Here is a 20,630-nt window from a genome sequence, read left to right on the forward strand (position 1 = left end):
AGTACGTGTCATTCTCTACTTATCTTTCTTCAAGAAACAACTTTTTTTGTCACACACTTCAATTGCTATTTTTATTATTAATAAACCATGGGTGTAGTAAATAAAAGCATTTACTTATCAAGAAAATGCTTTTACTCAAATTTCTTCTGAAAGAAGTACAAACTAATTTGATGTACCTATTAAAGTCTACTTTAAACTTTAAATCAATAAATCTCCAAAACTACTGAATTGAAGTACATGAATTTTACATCATTGTAAAGGGAGTTGAAAGACCTTTCAAATAATGGATCATTCGACCCCCCTTTTCATTTAAGATTTTAGGAATGATGCCACCCCCGCTTAAGGGGCTGCAAATGTTAAAGTGATTTTATGCCAATTTTGTGTCCCCCTCGAAAACAAAATCGACGGGTCCGAGCGTTATTTCAAAAAAGGAATCATCTGCCAGTAAATGCCTGTTTCGTTTTCGGTGCGCCACACTGTATACGAATATTCACAATGAATAATTTAATTGTATTTTTCAGACACATTCGTCTAAAATCGTACAATATAATATTCACGTATTGACTTAAAAATGCAAAGCACACGTCTGCAATTTCTGTTCTCGTTTACGCAACCAATTTTGCCGCTTTCAAACCCAAAGTTGTAATTATGCCCGCAGCCTCACATTCAGACTAAACTAACCAGTAATTTACTTTTTTCAGTTGGCCATGGTCACGACCACAACCACGAACATAAAGACCATCATCACAGGACGACCCATCAGGAGTCTCAGTATTCGTTTCATGACACCGCCATATTAACGACAGTCCCAAATATTTAAGAATTTCAAGAATCCAAGGACGATAGCCGATTAAAATGTTTCTCGATGATGATCTGATTCTGTTTCATACGTATCTATAGCTACATAAGGACATATTTATTTCGTATAAGTTACATTCGGACAAACAATAAATAATAAATTATTTAGTTACAAAAGTTTAAATAGAAGAAAATAAGAGAAATTGAAGTATTTATTTAGCGTATTGCATTTCGACACATCTAAATTGTTACAATAAACGTTAAAATTGACTCGATATAAAAATACTTAAATCATGCCCAGTTTATAGGCAAACGTCGAGGTTGCTTATATATTTAGACTCGATAGTGGCACTCCTCCGTTATGTGCTTGATAGATTGGACCTCGCAGCAGCTGCATGACGGTGATGGTAGCTTGCTCCGTTTGTGCAACATATCTGTACATCGACCATGTTGGTTCTGATGCGGTTAAGTGTACACCAGGTCTTACGTGGTAGGTCAAATCCAGGAGGTGTCTCTGTGATGTAAGCTATGGCTGTATTTGGTTGAGCTGCCGATCATTCATGGATCCATTTTGTAATCACGTTGAACCCTGTGGCTGAGGCTGATTCTGCAGTTTGTATTGGAGATTTTCTGGAGCGCAGTCGACTTTTGATTGCATCTTCTATATAGTTAGGAATCGACAGCGCCGTGTTCCTAAGGATCTTGTTATATTCTTTGGTAAGCAGATTGAGTCGGCGAAGATGTGGTGGTGAAATGTCGCTAAGCACTGGTAGCCAATGTGTTGGTGTAGATTTGATTACTTCAGCCATCATTCTCATGGTGTTATTTGGCTAGACATCTATCTTTATAACGTGAGCACTATTGATCCATATTGGCGCGCAGTATTCAGCTACGGAATAATGGATGCCGATGTCCCCCATGTTGTGCCGCAGAACTTCTGAATGATGTTATTTCTGGTTTTTAGCTTCTCGGTACTACTACTACTACTACTACTTGTCGGTTTATAAAGTTCTCCGCCATTTTCCGACTTCCAATCGCCACTTAGACCGGTTGTTCCATAGATCTTCTTCTATGGCCCTCTCAGTTCTTTATTTATTCCTTTGCTCCAACTTTTTCTCGGTCTACCCCGTTTTCTCTTTCCTTCTGGTTGCCACTTTAGTATTTCTTTTGGCATTCGTTGTTCGTCCATTCTTTGTATGTGTCCGAACCAGATAAGTTGTTTTGTTGTTAGGTCATCTGTGATTGTTCGTTTGATTCCCATTATTTCTCTAATGCGTTCGTTGGTAATCCTTCCTCTTCTAGATCTTCCTGCGGCTCTTCTCCAAAAATCCATTTCCGTCGCTTTCAGCGTTGACAGTGTTTTTTCTTTCAGTGGCCATACCTCACAGCTGTATAAAGTGATACTTTTTACTATAGTCTCATATATCCTCTTTTTATTTTCTTTGCTGATGGATTGGTCCCATAAAATGGTGTTTAACATTGTGATGGCTTTTCTCCCTGACGTATTTCTCTCTCTTATGGCTTTGTCTAATGTTCCATCCTGTGAAATAGTGATACCTAGATATTTGTAGTCACAGCAGTGCTTTATCGTAGTGTTATCGTCTGATATGAGATCTTTTTGTTCTGCTCCAATGCACAGGTATTCGGTTTTCTTTTTATTTACTTCTAGACCCCATATACCATACTCTTCAATTAATTTTCGTGCCATATAGTTTAAATCGTCATAATTTTGAGCCATTATTACTTGATCGTCTGCAAAGTTAAGCGTATATACCATAGTATTGGTGAGCAGTATCCCCATTGTCCTGCATTTTTATTTCCATCTTTTTAAAGCGCTTTCGAGGTATATTTTAAATAAAGTGGGAGACAAGCAACATCCTTGCTTTAATCCTTTCTTTCTTCTCGGTTACTGTACTTAAATTTTCGCTCAATCTTAATGTTCTATCCAAGGCAACGCCTAGATATTTTGGATGTTTATTGTGGTTGAGTCGTGTGTTATTAAAGTAAACGTTAAGGTTTCTTGATGCCAGATTGTTGTTTAGGTGAAAGCAGGTTACTTCGGTCTTGGAGGCATTGGGGCAAAGTCTTCATTTTTGAAAGTAATTTCCCATAACCTCTAGGTCTTCCGTAAGAATCTCTTCAGCTTCTTCTAGTGACTTTGTTTGGGTTAATAAGGCCCAGTGATCAGCATAACCAAACTTTATTGAGGTTGTTGTCGGCATGTGTGCGATGTAAAGGCCAAAAAGCAGTGGTGCGAGTATCGAGTCTTGTGGCAGACCATTTTTGAGTTTTTAGTGGGTGTGGGTTTTCTTCGGATCCTATAGTTACCTGAAATACTCTGTCGGGGAGCATGTTTTCTATTAATCTAGCGGTGAATTTGCAAGGAATAGTGCATACGAGTTTATAAATCATTCCTTCTCGCCAAACGGTGTCAAAAGCTGCTGACAGATCTATGAACGCAGCAGAACTCTTTAGTTTTCTTTGAAAGCCGGCTTCTATGTAAGTACAGAGGGATAACACCTGGTCTGTGCAACCTCGATTTGGTCTAAAACCTGCTTGCTCAATTGGTTTAGCTTTGAGGATTGTTGGGCTTATTCTGTTAAAAATTAGTCTTTTGAGTAGTTCATACGTTATAGACAGTAGAGCAATTGGTCGATAGCTTTTTGGGTAGTCAGCTGGCTTACCAGTTTTAGTATTGCTATGACTTTTGGAATTCGCGTGGGACTCTGCCGGTCTGAATTATGTTTGTGAAGAAATGTGATAGCCAGGTTTTTGTGTATTTCCCGCAATTGAGTATGAATTCGGAGTGGATGCCGTTGAAACCTGAAGCTGTAAAACGTCTGAAACGTCTTTAAGAGCGATATCTATTTCTTCAATTGTGCAAGATCGAGAATGTTCGGTCTCGATTTATTGCGATTTCAAGGTTTTTAAATATTTATTTATGTCTCGTGTGTGAGCTTTATCTCTGGTAGCTCTTGATGTCGAAACAATATGAGATGCCACTAAGTTTGGGTTTATACCTGCTTTTCGTTGTTGAAAGCTTTTACCATCTCCAAGTTTCCTTATTAGGGTCCAGGCTTTCCGACTTCATTTTTGAAAGTTTAGGTCTAATCTAGGTTTAGGTTTAATATACTAAAAGCGTAGTAGTGATTATAAAAAAAGACATTAAACATAATGAAAATAATACAAAACGGACACCATTATCATTGTTTGATTGAATAGCAGCCCTGTCAGTCTAAATATCTTGCAAGTATGTGTCAATAAAGATTCTCAAAATAAAGCTCACGACTAGCTAAAGACTGCTTACATATATGTGCTTGGTGAAGAATCTCAAGTGAAGAACTCTTTCTTTGTTTCTGTACAGAAACTAATTTATTTATCTGTTATTTTTATTTTAATTTATTTACAAGTCTTCTATCTCTAACACTAAAATATAATTAATTTATAACATTAATTTTCTTATCATACAAATTTATATTTTTGACTGGCCTTTACAATTTAATTTATTTTTATATTATAGTCGGTTCAGTCGTTCCGGAACTCGGTCGTAGTTTCTAGGCTGCTTAAAACAGCTCCGGATCGAATCGTCGCGCTGTAAGGTTTCGATCAGAAGCTTAACAAACCTAGCATAACGTTGCCCCTTCCTTAAGAGAGTTCATCCTGAAACCTTGCTGGGACTGAAACTGGAAGTTGGTATCGGCAATTGAACCCTCTTTTATAAAGCCCAGTTGTATGAAAGTGGCAAGGGACTAGTACTTGGACTTCAGTATCTATAAAGGTTTCCTCCACCATATTTTGGACAATCCTCTACAATGTAATTTATCTTTACATATAATCGCTTAAGTTGTTTCGAAATCCCGTCGAAATTTCTCAGCGGCTTTATACAGCTGGGGATGGAATGAGCTTTGAAGGTTTAATCAGGAGCGTAGCAAGGCTAGCTCAACATTGCTCCCTCCTTAAGAGACGGTTTTTGCTCCGCCCGGTAAACATGTGGATTGCAACAGACTAGTACTTGGACTTCAGTATCTTTAAAGATTTCCTCTACCTTATTTCGGACAATCCTCTACACTGTAATTTACCTTTACATATAGTCGTTCAGTCGCTCCGGAATCCCATCTCTGTGAAGTTTCTCGTCGGCTTTGGACAGCTGTGGATCGAATTGTCGCACCATGAAGGTTCGTTCAGGGGTATAACAAGGCTAGCTTAACATATCATTAATACAGTAATATGTTACGTATGTGATATATATGTATGTATGTGATAAATATCCGGAAATTATAGGTTGAAATATCTTAAATAAAATCGAATTATCTCATAGAAAGGTTTATGTGAATTAGATCCCTTTTTTAACGTGTATTTATTATTGAATGTATTATCAAAAAGAGGTATCTTTCGATTAGTAGCCATAAAAGTTGAATGCGTTGATGTTAAATAAATGCGACGGTGCAATAAAGATGAGAAGAATTTGTTGCTGTTACAAATATATACTTTTAAAATATTAATAAATTTTACATAACAGAAAAATGTCCTAAAACATATACGTAGTAGATATGCCCCCTGTTAATTTTTTAAGTATTTAATTTAATTATAAAATTTAAGAAAGTACGAATACAAATTGATTCAAATTTGTATAATATTGTGATATAATAAATTGTTAATAAGGTAATTTTAAATAAAGTTTAATTTTTTAACGGATGTCTTTATTTTGAAGAAAATATGCTGATGTTTGTATTTTAGGGATACATGTACATTTGTTCAAAGACCCTGTCCCGATGCACGTGAACCCCTGGTATATTTGTTCTTGTATCCACATGGTATAGATACGCTAAGAAGTGGACCATCATTATTCTGCCGCTAAAGAAGCCTAAGAAGGTTCTTAAGTAGGTTCTTTCAGGATATAGGTAATTAAGCCAATCAAAGCAGTTCCTACTTGCGTGACAAAACATAAGGGAACCTAAAATACTAAAAAATCAGTGTTATACTATTAGTTTCATTAATATTAAGTTCATCGATCATTGACAATATCTAAGCAGTTGATTAGATATTGTCTGTTACAATTCCGTCTGTTACAATTCTGTCAAGAGCAGGACTTTATTATTACAAACACATTTTTTATGTTACCAAACAGACGACTGTATACATGGCGATCGCCCGCAGATACATCGGAGAAAGTAGTCAGGAACCAGATAGACTACATTATGATCAACGAAAGATACCGTAATGCTGTTAAAGCCGTGAAAGCATATCCTGGATCAGACGTGGCCTCAGATCACAATCCACTTATAGCCAAAATTACACTCACCCTTAAAAATATTAAAAGACATCAAAGAATACCTACAATAGACACAAGAAAACTTAAAGAACCTAAAGTAAAAGAATGCCTCCAACATGAACTGCATGTGAACTGCAACAAATTGAACACAAACACCAATGATATTGACGAGTACTGGAATCGACTAAAAGATTGTCTACTGGAACCCTGTAAAGAAATACTAAAGACTTCCTCAAGGAGAAAAGAGGAATGGATAAATGACGAGATACTCAATATGATGGAACAACGGAGACAATTTAAAAACAAGGATAACAATAAATACAGAGAGATAAACCACGAGGTTAGAAAGACGATAAAGCAGGCAAAAGAAAAATACTTTGAAGAGCAATGCAAAGAGATCGAAGACCTTTAAAATAAATATGATCTGTTTAACCTACACAAGAAAGTCAAAGAACTGGCAGGACTAAGAAAACAAAATCCCACTTGTGCAATTCTGGATAGACACGGTACTGCTATAACACATACGGACGAGAAAATACAAAGATGGGCAGAATATATCGATGAATTGTTCGATGATGAAAGAGGAGATCTGGAGCACATAGAACTTACGTCAGAAGAAATAGGTCCATATATTACAAAAGAAGAAATATTGCACGCATTAAAAACAATTAAGAGCGGGAAAAGCCCTGGACCTGATATGCTTCCTATAGAAATCCTAAAAATTCTAGATGAGAAGCACATTGATGTTTTAGTGACACTATTGAACCAAATTTATAGTTCGGGCGTATTACCCAAAGAGTGGTTAACGTCTATTTTTATTTGTCTCCCTAAAAAGAAAAACGCAAGAGAATGCAGCGATTACCGCACCATTAGCTTAATGTCTCATACGCTAAAGTTACTACTTAAAGTCATCCATAACCGAATATATCACAAACTGGACATATACGTTAATAATACACAATTTGGTTTTCGCAAAGGCCTAGGAACACGTGAATATACTAATACAAAGATGCCTGGACGTCAATCAAGATATATACGCATGTTTTATTGACTATAATAAAGCATTCGATAAAGTACGACATAAACATTTAATGAATGTCCTGAAATCGAAGAAGATTGACTACAACGACCTCAGGATCATATCAAATTTATACTATAAACAGCGAGCAAAAGTACGTGTTAACGAACAGCTGTCAGAAGAAATTGAAATTAGATGTGGAGTAAGACAGGGATGCGTATTGTCGCCAATTCTTTTCAATGCCTACTCCGAAGAGGTCCTGAAAAAAGCTCTTGAGGGTGAAACAGCTGGAATAAAGGTAAATGGAGTTCCCATTAACAACATTATATATGCGGACGACACTGTGATCTTAGCCGAAAACATTGAAGATCTTCAGAGACTGGTGACCAGAATAGCAGAGTATGGAAAAGAGTATGGTCTAACAATGAATGTCTAGAAGACGAAATTTATGAGAATATCGAAAACTCAAAGAAATAACGAGAATCTTCTAATAAACGAAACCAACGTCGAACAAGTGGACACATATGCATACCTGGGAACAATGATTAACTTAGTGTTGCCCAAAATCGGTCTTGGTCTTGCAGTCTTGGTCTTGTTCTTGCGTTTTCGCAAGACCAAGACCAAGACCGCCTAATTTTAGCAAGACCAAGACCTAGACTGACCGTGCAAGATTTACGCAAGAACAAGACTAAGCCTTGCGTCTTGCAGTTAGGACGGAGTGTCGTTTTAGCGAGTATTGTAGTTCGGGTATATGCTTAAATACTCTATAAGACGCAAAAAAATATGTAATAAAAATTTAAAAAACGAACAATACCATAAACATACATCAAAATCATCAATCAAAATATTCATTAAAAACAACACATTTGACACGTGCTCAGAGATAATATGTAAAAATAAAATATTTTGTACATTCTTTTCCAGCAGACGACTTCTACGCTCTGAAATAAATTGTCCAGATTTATAGCCGCCCTCTAATCATAAAATAATCTTGCATTGATACGTCGACAGTAATATCGTATCGAAATTTTTTAAAAATATGTCACCTTAGCTATAAAAAATATAACACTTATTATTACGGACACCCACCTAATAATTCAATTTTTTTCCCATTATAATTTAGTTAGGAGGAATCTAAAGGCGCGTTTTCACGGGTTGATCTGGGTTGAACCATTTAGGTCGATTATTAAATCGAAAGCAAATTGAACATGTAAACCATAAATCGACTTGGCCGTTCGGCGGAGTGAGGCGATTCGACGGAAGTAGAAAGACTGTCTACTTTTGATAGGCGATTGTCGCCGAATCGATGTCGAACGACTGGAATAATCATTTTTAATTTAAGATGTTAGATAATAATTATTTTTCTTCCAAAAACGAATTGTCATTAGAACAGGCAATTTTCATATGTGTTTTTCTTTTCCATTGTAAATTTTATTGACTCCTCCTTTTACCTTTTATTTATATTAATCAGAAATGTATCCAACACAACATCTACATATTTCCAACATATTGTGGGCTTTCAATTTGAATTAGGAATGTTTGTTTTTAAGTCTTCCATCAATATATTAGCTAATAATGAATTTAAAGCAAAGCCCAAAAATTTTGTTTATAGAAATCATTGTTTAGATAAAAATAAGTGTTGTCAGTAGACCGTGTCAACAGTTCCATTATAGCTGATACATTTAATTTGGTTCTAGTTGTTAATCTATCATTTTGTAATTTGATCCTAATTGATTTCAAAGTTTTATCTAAGAAAATACCATCTTAATGGTGCATTTATAAATAGACTATTTATTTATGTAAAACCTTACTTAGAGAATATTAGATATACAAATCAATGTACCAAATTATATTAACATTTACCTTAAAAATATAGATAATTTTAATAAAATTTGTGATTTTTTTTCTCTATCTAATCCTTGTTTTATTCAAGTCAAGCATAGCTACAGCTATACAGATCCCTCTTTATAGTAGGTAATAACTTTTCAGTTTGTTTTTGAATAATACATCATCCACAATAATAATACATAAAAAAGGTGCTACATACTTGATTCATTTATGCCTAATTAATATATAACATCAGTCAACCTCCTATATATAAAATACCAAATTTTTATTGGAAAAAATGCTTAAAAATATTTTTTTAAATAATTTTTAAAAGTATTTTAAAAGACCTTTAATTTTGATTTGCTATTATTTACTATTAATTTTAGAGTTATTCTTATAATTTAAACATTATTAAATTTATCAAACAGGTTAAATAGATGGATTGAAGTAATTATATAATTAATTTATAAAAAAAATGTTCGCAACCAACAATACATATAAACCTCATTGACATTAGTGTAAACACCTCGTCGAAGCGTCGAACAGAAACACAAAGTGCCGAAAGCTGAGTAGAGTACTTCTAGCGTGTATGAAGTTGTTGTTTTTAGTGCGAAAAACTGTAATTTTGGGAAAAAATGACTGAAAAATGGTCAGACGCAGACATGGCAAGATTTTTGGATGCTTATCAAAACTATGATGTATTATGGAATCCACAAACCGAGCTTTATCGCAATTTACAAGCGAGGCGAGCAGCAGTGCAAGCAATTCTACAACATATAAATAAACCGAAAATGTCGGAAAATGACTTGAAAAATAAAATCAAAAATATTAGAACAACATACAATCGTGAATTGAACAAAGTATTGAAATCACTAAAGAGTGGTTCTGGACCTGACGACTTATATGTACCGGTTCTAATTTGGTTTAAACATGCTGATAGTTTTCTCAGAACAGTAACGATGGGAGGCAGAAAAAGCCAATCAAATATGGTAGGTACATAATATTTTTTTATTTTGAAACAACATACATTTTGTTGTACTAGTCCTTAATAAATCATTTCATTTTGCCACTTTACTGAACCGGGGCCCACAAAGTAGTCAGCAAAAGTGTCTCGGATTTCTGCGGCTTTCTTCGAATAGTTGTTACTTCCCATATGTGTTGTAATTGCACCTAAATTTCTAGCTCCTCCGTCGCTTCTCCACGATCATAAAGAAATCGTATTAGTATCTATATTTTCAACATCCACTGTTCCTGTAGTAATATAATTTGTAGCAGTTGTACGAAGCCAATTATGCAAGACACATGCAGCTCGAACAATTAAATCTACTGTAGACAAATTTGTAGCAATTGGTCTTTCAAATATTCTAAATCGTGATGCCAATATACCAAAACCATTTTCGACAATTCTTCGGGCACGGGATAAACGGTAATTAAAAATCTTTTGTTTGTGTGACAGCACTGCAATCCTTGAATACGGTTTTAAAATATTTGTACGTAGTGGAAACGCATCATCAGCTAAAAAAACCGCATTTTCGGGCAAATTAAGTCGATTTTCCGTTAGTGCTGCATTAAATTCTGATTGGTTAAAAATTGATGCATCATTCATACGGCCATTTTTTCCAACATCTATGAATATGAATCTGTAGGTGGCATCCACCACAGCTAGTAATACGACACTGTATGTTCCTTTATAATTATAATAATCAGAAGCACCGTGCGGAGGATTCCTAATTAATACGTGTTTTCCATCTAAGGCGCCGCAAGCGTAAGGAAAATTCCATCTTTTGTAAAACTCATCCTGAATTTTTTTCCAATCTTCTTTGGATTCTGGTACCTACAACAAAAATGGCAAATATGCATAATATGTATATGTGAAATTAAAACAGTAAAAAAAATAATGAATGAATGTATTTTTGTTTACAGAATTCTCAAAATTTGTCGCAGCAGATGGAGGATTTTAAAGTTACGTCGCAGCAAATTGAAGACGTTGCAGAAACGAATTCACAAGCGGGTATTGATGACACAAACGAAGAAGACACTTCTCAGGATAGATCACAGCCACACTTGTCCTTAAATATATCGCCCAGAGAAACCCATCAACATCTACCGTCAACATCTGCTACTAAAACTACCACTGAAATTGCACTTAGTACTCCGAAAATAGGCTTAATAGGAAAAAAACAGAAAAGTAAAATACGCGAAGTTTTCAACACAAGTTCAGTTGATCGAGCATTAAGTAAGCTGGAGGAGATCTCTAAGAGCTCCAACGTCGAAGATGAGTTTGCAACATTTGGCAAACATATTGCTAGCCAACTGAGACAGTTGCCGCTGCAGAGAGCTTTAGAAATTGAACAACAGTTCCAAAATACCTTAACACAAGAACGCCTAAAGTATTTAAGTTCAACGACATTACCAACATATCATATTGAATCTTTCTCTGAACATACGACCGCATCAAGCGATTATCATTCTTCGGATACCCAGTTCAGTAAAGTCTGTTCACCGCCGCCACAGTTCCCAGCACATACTACGGCAATACCGGATATGTCAACTAGCGACTTGCTAGCTGCAGCGTTGGCAAGTATTAGGAATGAAAACGACGATTATCCATAATAATGTTGTAATGTTAACCCGAGTTATATCCTAAAATAACATATAAATAAAATAGATTGTTTTACTAACCTTTATATAATCTTGAAGTCCTTCATATATAGCATCCAACACTTCCGGCAAAAATAGCGATATTAAATATTTCGTGGAACAGTGGCTAGAAACCGAAGAGTTATTTGCAATTTCAGTCTTGCCGGTAATGCTTCACGCATATTTGTATCGTTTTTTTGAATTTTCCCAGCAGTTTTTTCTAAAAGTTCTTTAAAATGTGCATTATCTATTCTTAAATGATTTCTATAAGCCTCTAGATCTTCCACAACCATTTCTTGGAGCAGGTTTTATGATGCACCATGAGTATTTCGTCTTAAAATACACGGTCGGGTCCACCACCTTCGTTTATTTTTCTTTTTGTTTGATTTGGCGATTTCTTCTCGAATTGCGTAACAAATTAATTGCACACCTACATTAAGAATTTCATGTGACGCCATTTTGTACTACAATTAATTCAACATTCATCGAGTGTCGTGTAAACCTTTTTGCTTTCGGCACAGATCGAATTATGGTCGAACGATCCAAATCGTTCAACCCAAATCGACCCGTGAAAACGCGCCTTAAATAAACAAATCTTATCGGCCTAAAGGCGCGTTTTCACGGGTCGATCTGGATTGAACGATTTAGGTCGATTATGAAATCGAAAGCAAATTGAATATGTAAACCATAAATCGACTTGGCCGTTCGGCGGAGTGAGTCGATTCGACGGAAGTAGAAAGACTGTCTACTTTTGATAGGCGATTGTCGCCGAATCGATGACGAACGACTGGAATCGAATGTGTAAACATCTCGTCGAACCAGTGCTGCCAGGTCTACCGTTTTTACGGTAGATCTACCGTTTTCCACCTCGATCTACCGCTCTACCGTTTTAACCCCTTATTCTACCGCATTTTTTAATTTAAAGCATTTGACAAAACATAATATACTTATATTTAATTGATGATTATCTTTTTGAGATTTTTTGGAACGTTTGTAAAATCCCTGAATCCTACGCGGTGCGTGACTTGTAACGAGACGACGATAATTCAGTATTATATTATAAAGTTACTTATTGCACATATTCAAGTGCTCTGTGGGTAAATTATATTAAGTGTAAAGTGTATATTTAATACTTAATAATGTCTGACAGTGATAGCAGTATAAGTGACACTATCTTAGTGCCAAAGATGTGAAAAAAAGAAAATATTCCCAGGTATATAAAATCTCATGGGAAGATGAAAGTAAATTTAAAGGCCGACTTGGAAAAAGTAAAAGTCATGAGTCACCACAAATTAGTTACCTATATGCAAATGTCAAATCTCTCATAAAAACTCTTTTGGACTATTTTATAAAAAGAGACATCATTGACAAAACCGCAGTATTGGATATAGATTATAAAAATCCCAGAAATATGTTACCCATTTAGATGTATTTTGGTTCTGACATTTCTACGTCTAGTGTAGATAAAAATGATTTAGAATTTGTAAAGTTAAAGTGCTTAGAATTTTATATAGAGGGTCTGGACCAAGTATTAACAAGGTTTCCCATAAAAAATAACATCTTGGAAGATTTGCAGTTCATAAATCCTAATTTGGTGCGAAGTAGAAAAAATAATTCAATTGCACATATTTCACCAAAATTGGGCAATATTGGGATAAATCAGGGCGATATTCAATCATTAGATAATGAGTGGAAACTTTTACGAAAGACTGAGTTGCCTGAATCTAATGATATATTAGCATTTTGGAGTCAAGTAAGTGAAATGAATTATGGTAGTGGACTAAATATGTTCCGCAATTTATCCCTACTTATTTTTAAAGTATTGATCTTACCGCATTCGAGTGGAAATCTAGAAAGAATTTTTTCGGTTGTCAATACATTAAAAAATAAGCAGAGAAATAAATTAAGCACAAATACTTTGAGCCACTACTACATAGCAAGAGAATAGTTGACTCCGACGGAAGTTGCTATAATTTTAAGGTAGAAAACGATATGCGAAAACTTCTTAATAAAAATATTTACGAGCAGAACTCGGATATTGACGAGATCTAATGGTTAATTTTTTTATAATTCAGTGTTGTGTTTTGTTTTACCATATTTTTAGGTTTAGTTTTGATTTCAGTTAATGTTTTTGAAGTTTATTTAGGTTAATTTTTTAATAAAAATTATGTTTTTAAAAATTTTGTATGTATTTTCTGGTGAAAATTATTTACAAATGAACGTACTGTTATAAAAAGGCATTTAAATAGACCATTGGCATTAGATAATATAAAAAACAACAAATTTGTCATCTTTATGGTATTTCTACCGTTTTCTACCGTATTTTTCAAGTTGGCCCTACCGCAAAACGGTTCATGTCACCTGGCAACACTGCGTCGAACAAAAACACAACGTGCAGAAAGCCGAGTAGAGTACTTCTACCGTGTATACAGTTGTTGTTTTTAGTGCGACAAGCTGTAATTTTGGGAAAAAAATGAGTGAAAATGGTCTGATGCAGACATGGCAAGATTTTTGGATGCTTAATAAAACTATGATGTATTATGGAATCCACAAACTGAGCTTTATAGCAATCTACAAGCGAGGCGAGCAGCATTGCAAGCAATTCTACAACATATGAATAAACCGAATATGTCTGAAAATTACTTGAAAAATAAAATAAAAAATATTACAACATACAAATTGCGCAACAAATTAATTGCAGACCTACATTAATCATTTCAAGTGATGCCATTTTGTACCACAATTAATTCAACATTTATCGCCTATCGTGTAAACCTTTTTGCTTTCCACACAGATCGAATAATGGTCGAACGATCCAAATCGTTCAACCTAGATCGACCCGTGAAAACGCGCCTTAAGACTAAACATTGTTTCTGCTGAGTGTGCGATGAGATCATTCGGTTAAACCAAATTTGCTGAAAGAGCGCGATAATATTCAAAAGTTTATTAATAACAGATAATGTAGCTTACTGTGTAAACAAAATACCGAAATATTTAGAATAACCAGTAACGATAATATATAATTCTCGGTTTGTTATTCGATACTTAGGGTATTGAATAGTAACGGACATTTATAGTAGTAGGTACTTTTTCGACATCACTAAACTTCATTTGACAAGTTTACAATTTGACATGGGGGACAAAGATTCAAATAGTTTTAAAATAGTCGGAGTAGTGAGCGTTGGAATTATAGATATAAAAGACCTAAAAGCAAATTTGATGAGTTTTTCGAAATAATTTATGCATCCCAAATTGCTTTGTTTGAATTGTGCCTACATAGAAAGGTTAAAATGAAAGTGAAAAACAGAAACACTTCAGGTTTAAGGAAGCATCTAATATCTTTTCACAAAAAAGAATTACAAATATTTCTTCCTGAAAAACCAAAATTCTGGTTCCTAAAAAAATATTCCTACTACTTTATTTTGGTAAATTAATGTATTTATTAAGTAGATATCTCCTTAGTTTAAAATAACTTCTTTTGATTGTCATTGCTTTTTTACCTATTCTTTATTTTTTCAAGTTAGTTTTTTATATAAAAGTAGAGCTAAGATTGTTAATAACATTTATGTTGCTTTAATAAGTGGATTATAGTTTGTTATCTTATCACCTAAAGAATATGTGCCCTTGATACCTGTATTTGGATTTTTGCCACGTACCAATCTTTTTTAAGATGTCCATTTCATATATGGTGGAGGTCCATCAATACCTTTCTAGACAGAAAATGTTCTTTAAAATACAGTCAAGTTTATGTCATTAATTTGGTTTTTTTTGTGTTTTAACCATGTTTGATTGACTTTCATGGGGCATGGTAGATAGCTGGGTTAGTTAGAGCATAGGCACGGATCGCTTAGATCGTGGCTTCAAACTTCCCTAGTAACGTTTAATAAATAGCAATAGGCTAATGGGTAACTGCAAGACTTGCAAGACTCTTGCTGCAAGAGCAAGACCAAGACCGGGAGTGCAATACCAAGACCAAGACCAAGACCAGGTGTATTGGCGCAAGACCAAGACCAAGACTGCCTAAGTCTCGTCTTGTTCTTGCATTTGGGCAACACTAGATTAACTCCACAAATGATTACAATCAGAAGGTAAAAATAAGAATAGAAAAGGCTAGAACAAATTTCAACAAAATGAGAAGAGTTCTATGTACCAGGGATTTAAAACTGGAACTAAGAGTTAGGTTGGCGAGGTGCTATGTTTTTTCGACTTTATTTTATGGAATGGAATCTTGGACCTTGAATGCGACATCAATGAAAAAACTGGAATCATTTGAGCTGTGGGTGTACAGAAGAATTCTGAAAATATCATGGACAGAACACGTCACAAACAAAGAGGTTCTGGGAAGGATGAACAAAGAAATGGAAATTTTAAATTCAATAAAAACAAGAAAATTAGAATATCTCGGACATATTACATGTGGAGAGAAATACACCTTGCTCCAACTGATTATGCAGGGCAAGATCCAAGGAAAGAGAAGCATAGGGAGGCGTAGAATGTCATGGCTGCGCAACCTGAGAGAGTGGTACGGATGTACATCAAACGAACTTTTCAGAGCAGCCGTCTCAAAAGTCCGAATAGCTATGATGATTGCCGACCTCCGCCGCGGAGATGGCACTTGAAGAAGAAGAAGCAGTTGATTGAAACTACAGATATTGTCTAATAATAATTCAAAACTTAAAGTTATTTCGCCTCGATATATTTTTTCTATCCGAAAACGTCGTACTAAAAGTGTATCATTTTCGAGTTATAAACAATTTAAAACTGAAAAAAGAAGGAAGATGACGATTGTCAAGGCTTAAAAACATACTTAAAAAATATGATTTTTGAAATTACGAATTATCTTAATTCAAAATAAAACCTTATTTAATCAGTTTTTGGTAAATGACTTATTTTATTTTTCCGTCGACCGTCCATTATGATCAATTTTAACACCCTCAAAATCATTGATTAATGACCCCTATTAATGAATGATTTTCTATTAATGAACGATTTCATTATAGGCAACACAATATACATTGCTTGCATAAATTAATAAAACGCTCTGTGATTGGCAGTTACTTGTGGTGTAGGCAACCAAACATATACCTATTTATATTTCCACTAAAAAATTTAAAATGAAGTAGTCGCTGTTAGTACTATCTGTCATTGTATGTCATTATTTACTTTATTGTTTGAACCAGTGAACCGGTCTTTATTTGGGTAAGTGGATACACTACCACATAATCGAAACTCAAACGCAATCTACACAGTGGATAGAAGCTCTAAATAATGTGAGTATGGAGCCGTTGATGGGAAAAATCATGGCAACGTTGTTTTGGAATGTGAAAGGAATTTTATGAATATTTTAAAAATTATAAAACCATTAACCGAAAATACTACTTTTAATCTCTAATTAAACGGAGCATAAGAATATGTGTTTAGATCCATCGTCAAGAATAGCAAATCCATGTTTCTCCGGGAAAATAAGCCTGCCTATTAAAGTATTTAAGTATGGGGAAATTAGAGGATCTAAGCTATGAAGTTCTAAATCATCTATTCTTTTCTATAGATTTGGCTATCTTTTGGATATATTCTCAGACTAAATAGCCCTTCAGTTATTAATACTTTTCATCTAATCAGGAAGCCATTGTAATCATAGATCGGTACTTTACAACACTTCCAAAGAAACATCTTGCTACTGGATAAAATATATTGATATTAGAGGATAAACCAAAAGGATCTAGGAATTTTAACTGGAAAGCTATCTACAAACATTGAATCAAAATGACAAATTGGCCCAGCGGTTTCAATCTTTTATGAAAGAAAGCGGAATAATTAGCCACATTATTATCCCAACAAACATCACGTAAACAAATTGTGGTTAATAACAAAAAAAATATGAAAAATAATCTCATAAGCATATCTAAACACTTTACAATCGACTAAATTATGTGAATAATACATTAGTGGCAACTTAGAGCTGCTGAATAGGAAAACAGTTCCAAAACCCTTAAAATTAGACAACACCATTAACAAAAATATATTTTAGGATCATATAATAACTTAGGATCATATATACATTAAAAAAATTTTTACCACTTTATATACACACTTACTCAATGAAGTATTATTTCATTGACACTTACCCAAAAGCTATTCGATTAACGGGGGATATAGGTCTCATTGCAGGTCTTGATAGTATCATGATGCCTAACCCATATACCATTGTTACCCAAAGGAAGTAGTAGGGATCAAATCCGAAGATTCTGTAAAATAAATAAATATTAAATTAGTTAACAAAAAGAGAAATCAAACGATTTCTGCCTAGCGAAACCGAATTCAAATTTTTACCACTGTGTTTTCTAAAATTTGCGAAACAAACAGCTGGATAAATTACTCGGCAAGGGAATCTAAAATTGCATTTCACATGTCGTTTATCCTGGTCAAAATTCGTAGTGAATTCAGTTTCTTGTACTCCAAACGAAGTAAGTAATAAAACATAATGACGGTATTAGATGTTTTCATACAGGGCAGCGACAACCGCTGATACGTATTTCGACCTCTTTAGGTCTCGTCAGAACGGTATAGCCACTGCTCTGTAAATTCTTAAATCAGTTACTTATATTTGATTATTACTAAAGAGTTGTGTTTTCCAACATACACTGCTATTAACATAATATTGCCCTTATTTTTATAAACGGCTACTAACTACTTCTATACTTGTCTGGCCCTCTTTCATTTTCCCTCTTTCAAAACTATTTTATAATTAAAGAAACTTTTTGACTCACTTTAAGTGAAAAATGTGACACATGCTGATGAAAATTTGTGATACGTTTTCTTTGGGTATTTTTGGGACTCTGTGCCAAGAATACACAGATGCGGTGTCCTGTTTTAGCGATGTTCTTTGGTAGTCTGTCAAGTATTTCTTAAATTTAGATAGTGTTCTGTATATTCTATTCTTCAATGATTTGGGAGATCCTTTCTATAGTTTTATGTATGGTTCATTTTAACTAGTTCTCAAATTTTCTCCTGGTATTGAATTTTGTCCATGACAAAAATATACACTATTCTAAAGCTATTTTCTCATGGCATCTTAATAAAATAGTAATAAGCTGGCAAGGAACTGGACCAGATGTGGAGGATGCAGTTTTTCTGTGTTGACCTTAAGTCCACCTGTTGAAGAAGTAAAACAAGTACTTGGCAATGACCAGAAGAGTGTAAGAAGTGCCCACTTATCGCTCGATCTCTTTTTCTTTCCCAAAGAAGTGATCGAGAATGACCAGAGGGTTTTTCGAAGTAGTAGCTTAATTTCACATACCTGCTTCTTTCCCGAAGAAGAGTTGCCACCTCTTTGTTGGTCACCTCTGTCTTTGTATTATATTTTTCCTGAAGAAGTGATCGACAATGATCAGAGGGTACACCAAAATTTAACAGGTACAGACATATTTACTTTTCTTAGACATTTCGTTGGGTTTATTTTTGTTTTTGTTAATTCTGAGAAAAATTGCATATACTCTGTCTATAAAAGTACAACCAGAGCTTATTTTTTATTGACCTCCAATAACATTGTCATTTGATTTCCATTTGTAAATTTTAACACCACACTTGAAACACTTAACCATACCTTCTAGATGAAGAAAATTTACAAGCCGCTAACTCTATTTCCGATTTCTCATCCGTCCAATTGTCAAATGTTGAGAGTGTTAAATCTTAGGCCAGACTCGACAAATTTTATAAACAAAACTCAAAAACCCTTTGGGAGAAAGAAGAATAGATCTAGCGATAAGCCACCACTTCTTACAACCCCCTACTCATAGTCGATTACTTTTTCGGAAAAAATACAATACGTCATTTAGGTGACAAACAAACAAATGGCATCTCTTCTTCGGGAAAGAAGAAGAGATATAGAGAAAAGGTATCACTAGCTAGATAATCAATAACTTCTTTATTTCTTCAGCAATTTAAGGTCAACTGAGGACAACTACAGGCTTTACATTAAGTGGACAGGTTACCAAAGTAGTCCATTATAAATAAAAATAGTAAATTTTATAAAAATATACAGGCAATACATATAAATTATGAAACATTTAAAAACTTGGATTCTTTGATAACGTCCCACTTTAACATAATGAGAAATCTGTTAACCAGTAACTCAACATCAATTTAAGGTTATGTTTACTCAGTCTTCAGTACTCAGCACTTAAAATCTTTAAGATGCTTAGAAGCCATTGTAATGAGAACTTATAAAAGATTCTTGAAAATATCCTGGATTAATTAAGTAATTAATAGGAGGTTCTTCAAAAGCTCAAGAACGAAAAATATTTTATTTCTAACCAAAAATAGAAAAAAAAACTGTATATCTTGGTCATGTTATAAGAAACAGTAGAGTAAAGCTTTTGAAGTGATTATTAAAGAAAAAATAGAAGGCAAAAGAAAACTGGGAAGATGCAAATATTTGTGGTTTAAAAATGTAAGAAATTGTATTGGTTTCGGGCTTCACAAGGTAGACATGACTTTGCTGAGATTGTTGCCAATCTTCATTGTAGATAGTGGAAGATAAAGAAAGCTTTAAGTAAGATCAATTTAGGTCACTTTAGTTACACGATATTAAAATAATTTTACTTACGTACGTAATAAGTATATAAGGATTTACAGCATGTATGGACATTAAAAAGTATGCGATACCTCCTTGCAGAGAAGCTGCCCAAGAAAAGCTTCTCATAAAATGGTTCCATTGTTGGGTTTCTGTTCTTAGATTTTGGTTTATTTGATCAGACATCCTAAGCCATTTTTATGATGTTAAGAGGAATACGAGCGTTGAATTTATTAACATGAATTTGTTTAGATGGATTTGTAATAGTTTTGCTTTTGAATACAGTACATTTTAATGTCAGTCTGTTAAAAATTTAAAATTGATGACATTTTGACATTTATTTTAACAACTAATTTGTATCTTCCTTTAAAATAGGTTACTATACATTTTAGGCACGGGCGTATCTAGGTTTTAGTATTGAGGGGGGTTTATCTTCCCATTCGTCATTTAGATCACGTGGTCGACAAATTCGGCCATTTAGAAAGAGGTACATGCACTGCTAT

At 34.3% G+C, this 20,630-nt stretch overlaps 2 protein-coding genes across 4 annotated transcripts in view; one reads left to right on the forward strand and one right to left on the reverse strand.

Moving 5' to 3' along the window:
- Positions 1-5,489, forward strand: part of LOC140439061 (zinc transporter ZIP1-like) — a 78,468-nt gene extending 72,979 nt beyond the window's left edge. For both annotated transcript variants that reach the window (XM_072528707.1, XM_072528709.1), the window contains exon 4: positions 702-5,489. In XM_072528707.1, coding sequence (XP_072384808.1) covers positions 702-820 — 119 coding nt within the window. In that variant the 3' untranslated portion in view covers positions 821-5,489. The remainder of the gene's footprint in view (positions 1-701) is intronic.
- On the reverse strand, positions 5,477-20,486 carry LOC140439062 (uncharacterized). 2 transcript variants are annotated; one of them, XM_072528711.1, is made up of 3 exons: positions 20,220-20,486; positions 17,681-17,800; positions 5,477-5,760 (listed from the first exon to the last, which is right to left on the reverse strand). In XM_072528711.1, the coding sequence occupies exons 1-3, from the start codon at positions 20,267-20,269 to the stop codon at positions 5,532-5,534; spliced, it is 399 nt and encodes a 132-aa protein (XP_072384812.1). In that variant the 5' UTR covers positions 20,270-20,486; the 3' UTR covers positions 5,477-5,531. The 2 variants fall into 2 exon arrangements, with proteins under 2 accessions (XP_072384812.1, XP_072384811.1); XM_072528710.1 differs by having other exon boundaries at positions 20,165-20,486.
- Between the last annotated feature and the right edge of the window lie 144 nt (positions 20,487-20,630).

This window comes from Diabrotica undecimpunctata, chromosome 4, assembly GCF_040954645.1.
Source record: "Diabrotica undecimpunctata isolate CICGRU chromosome 4, icDiaUnde3, whole genome shotgun sequence".
Taxonomy (NCBI): Eukaryota; Metazoa; Arthropoda; class Insecta; order Coleoptera; family Chrysomelidae; genus Diabrotica; species Diabrotica undecimpunctata.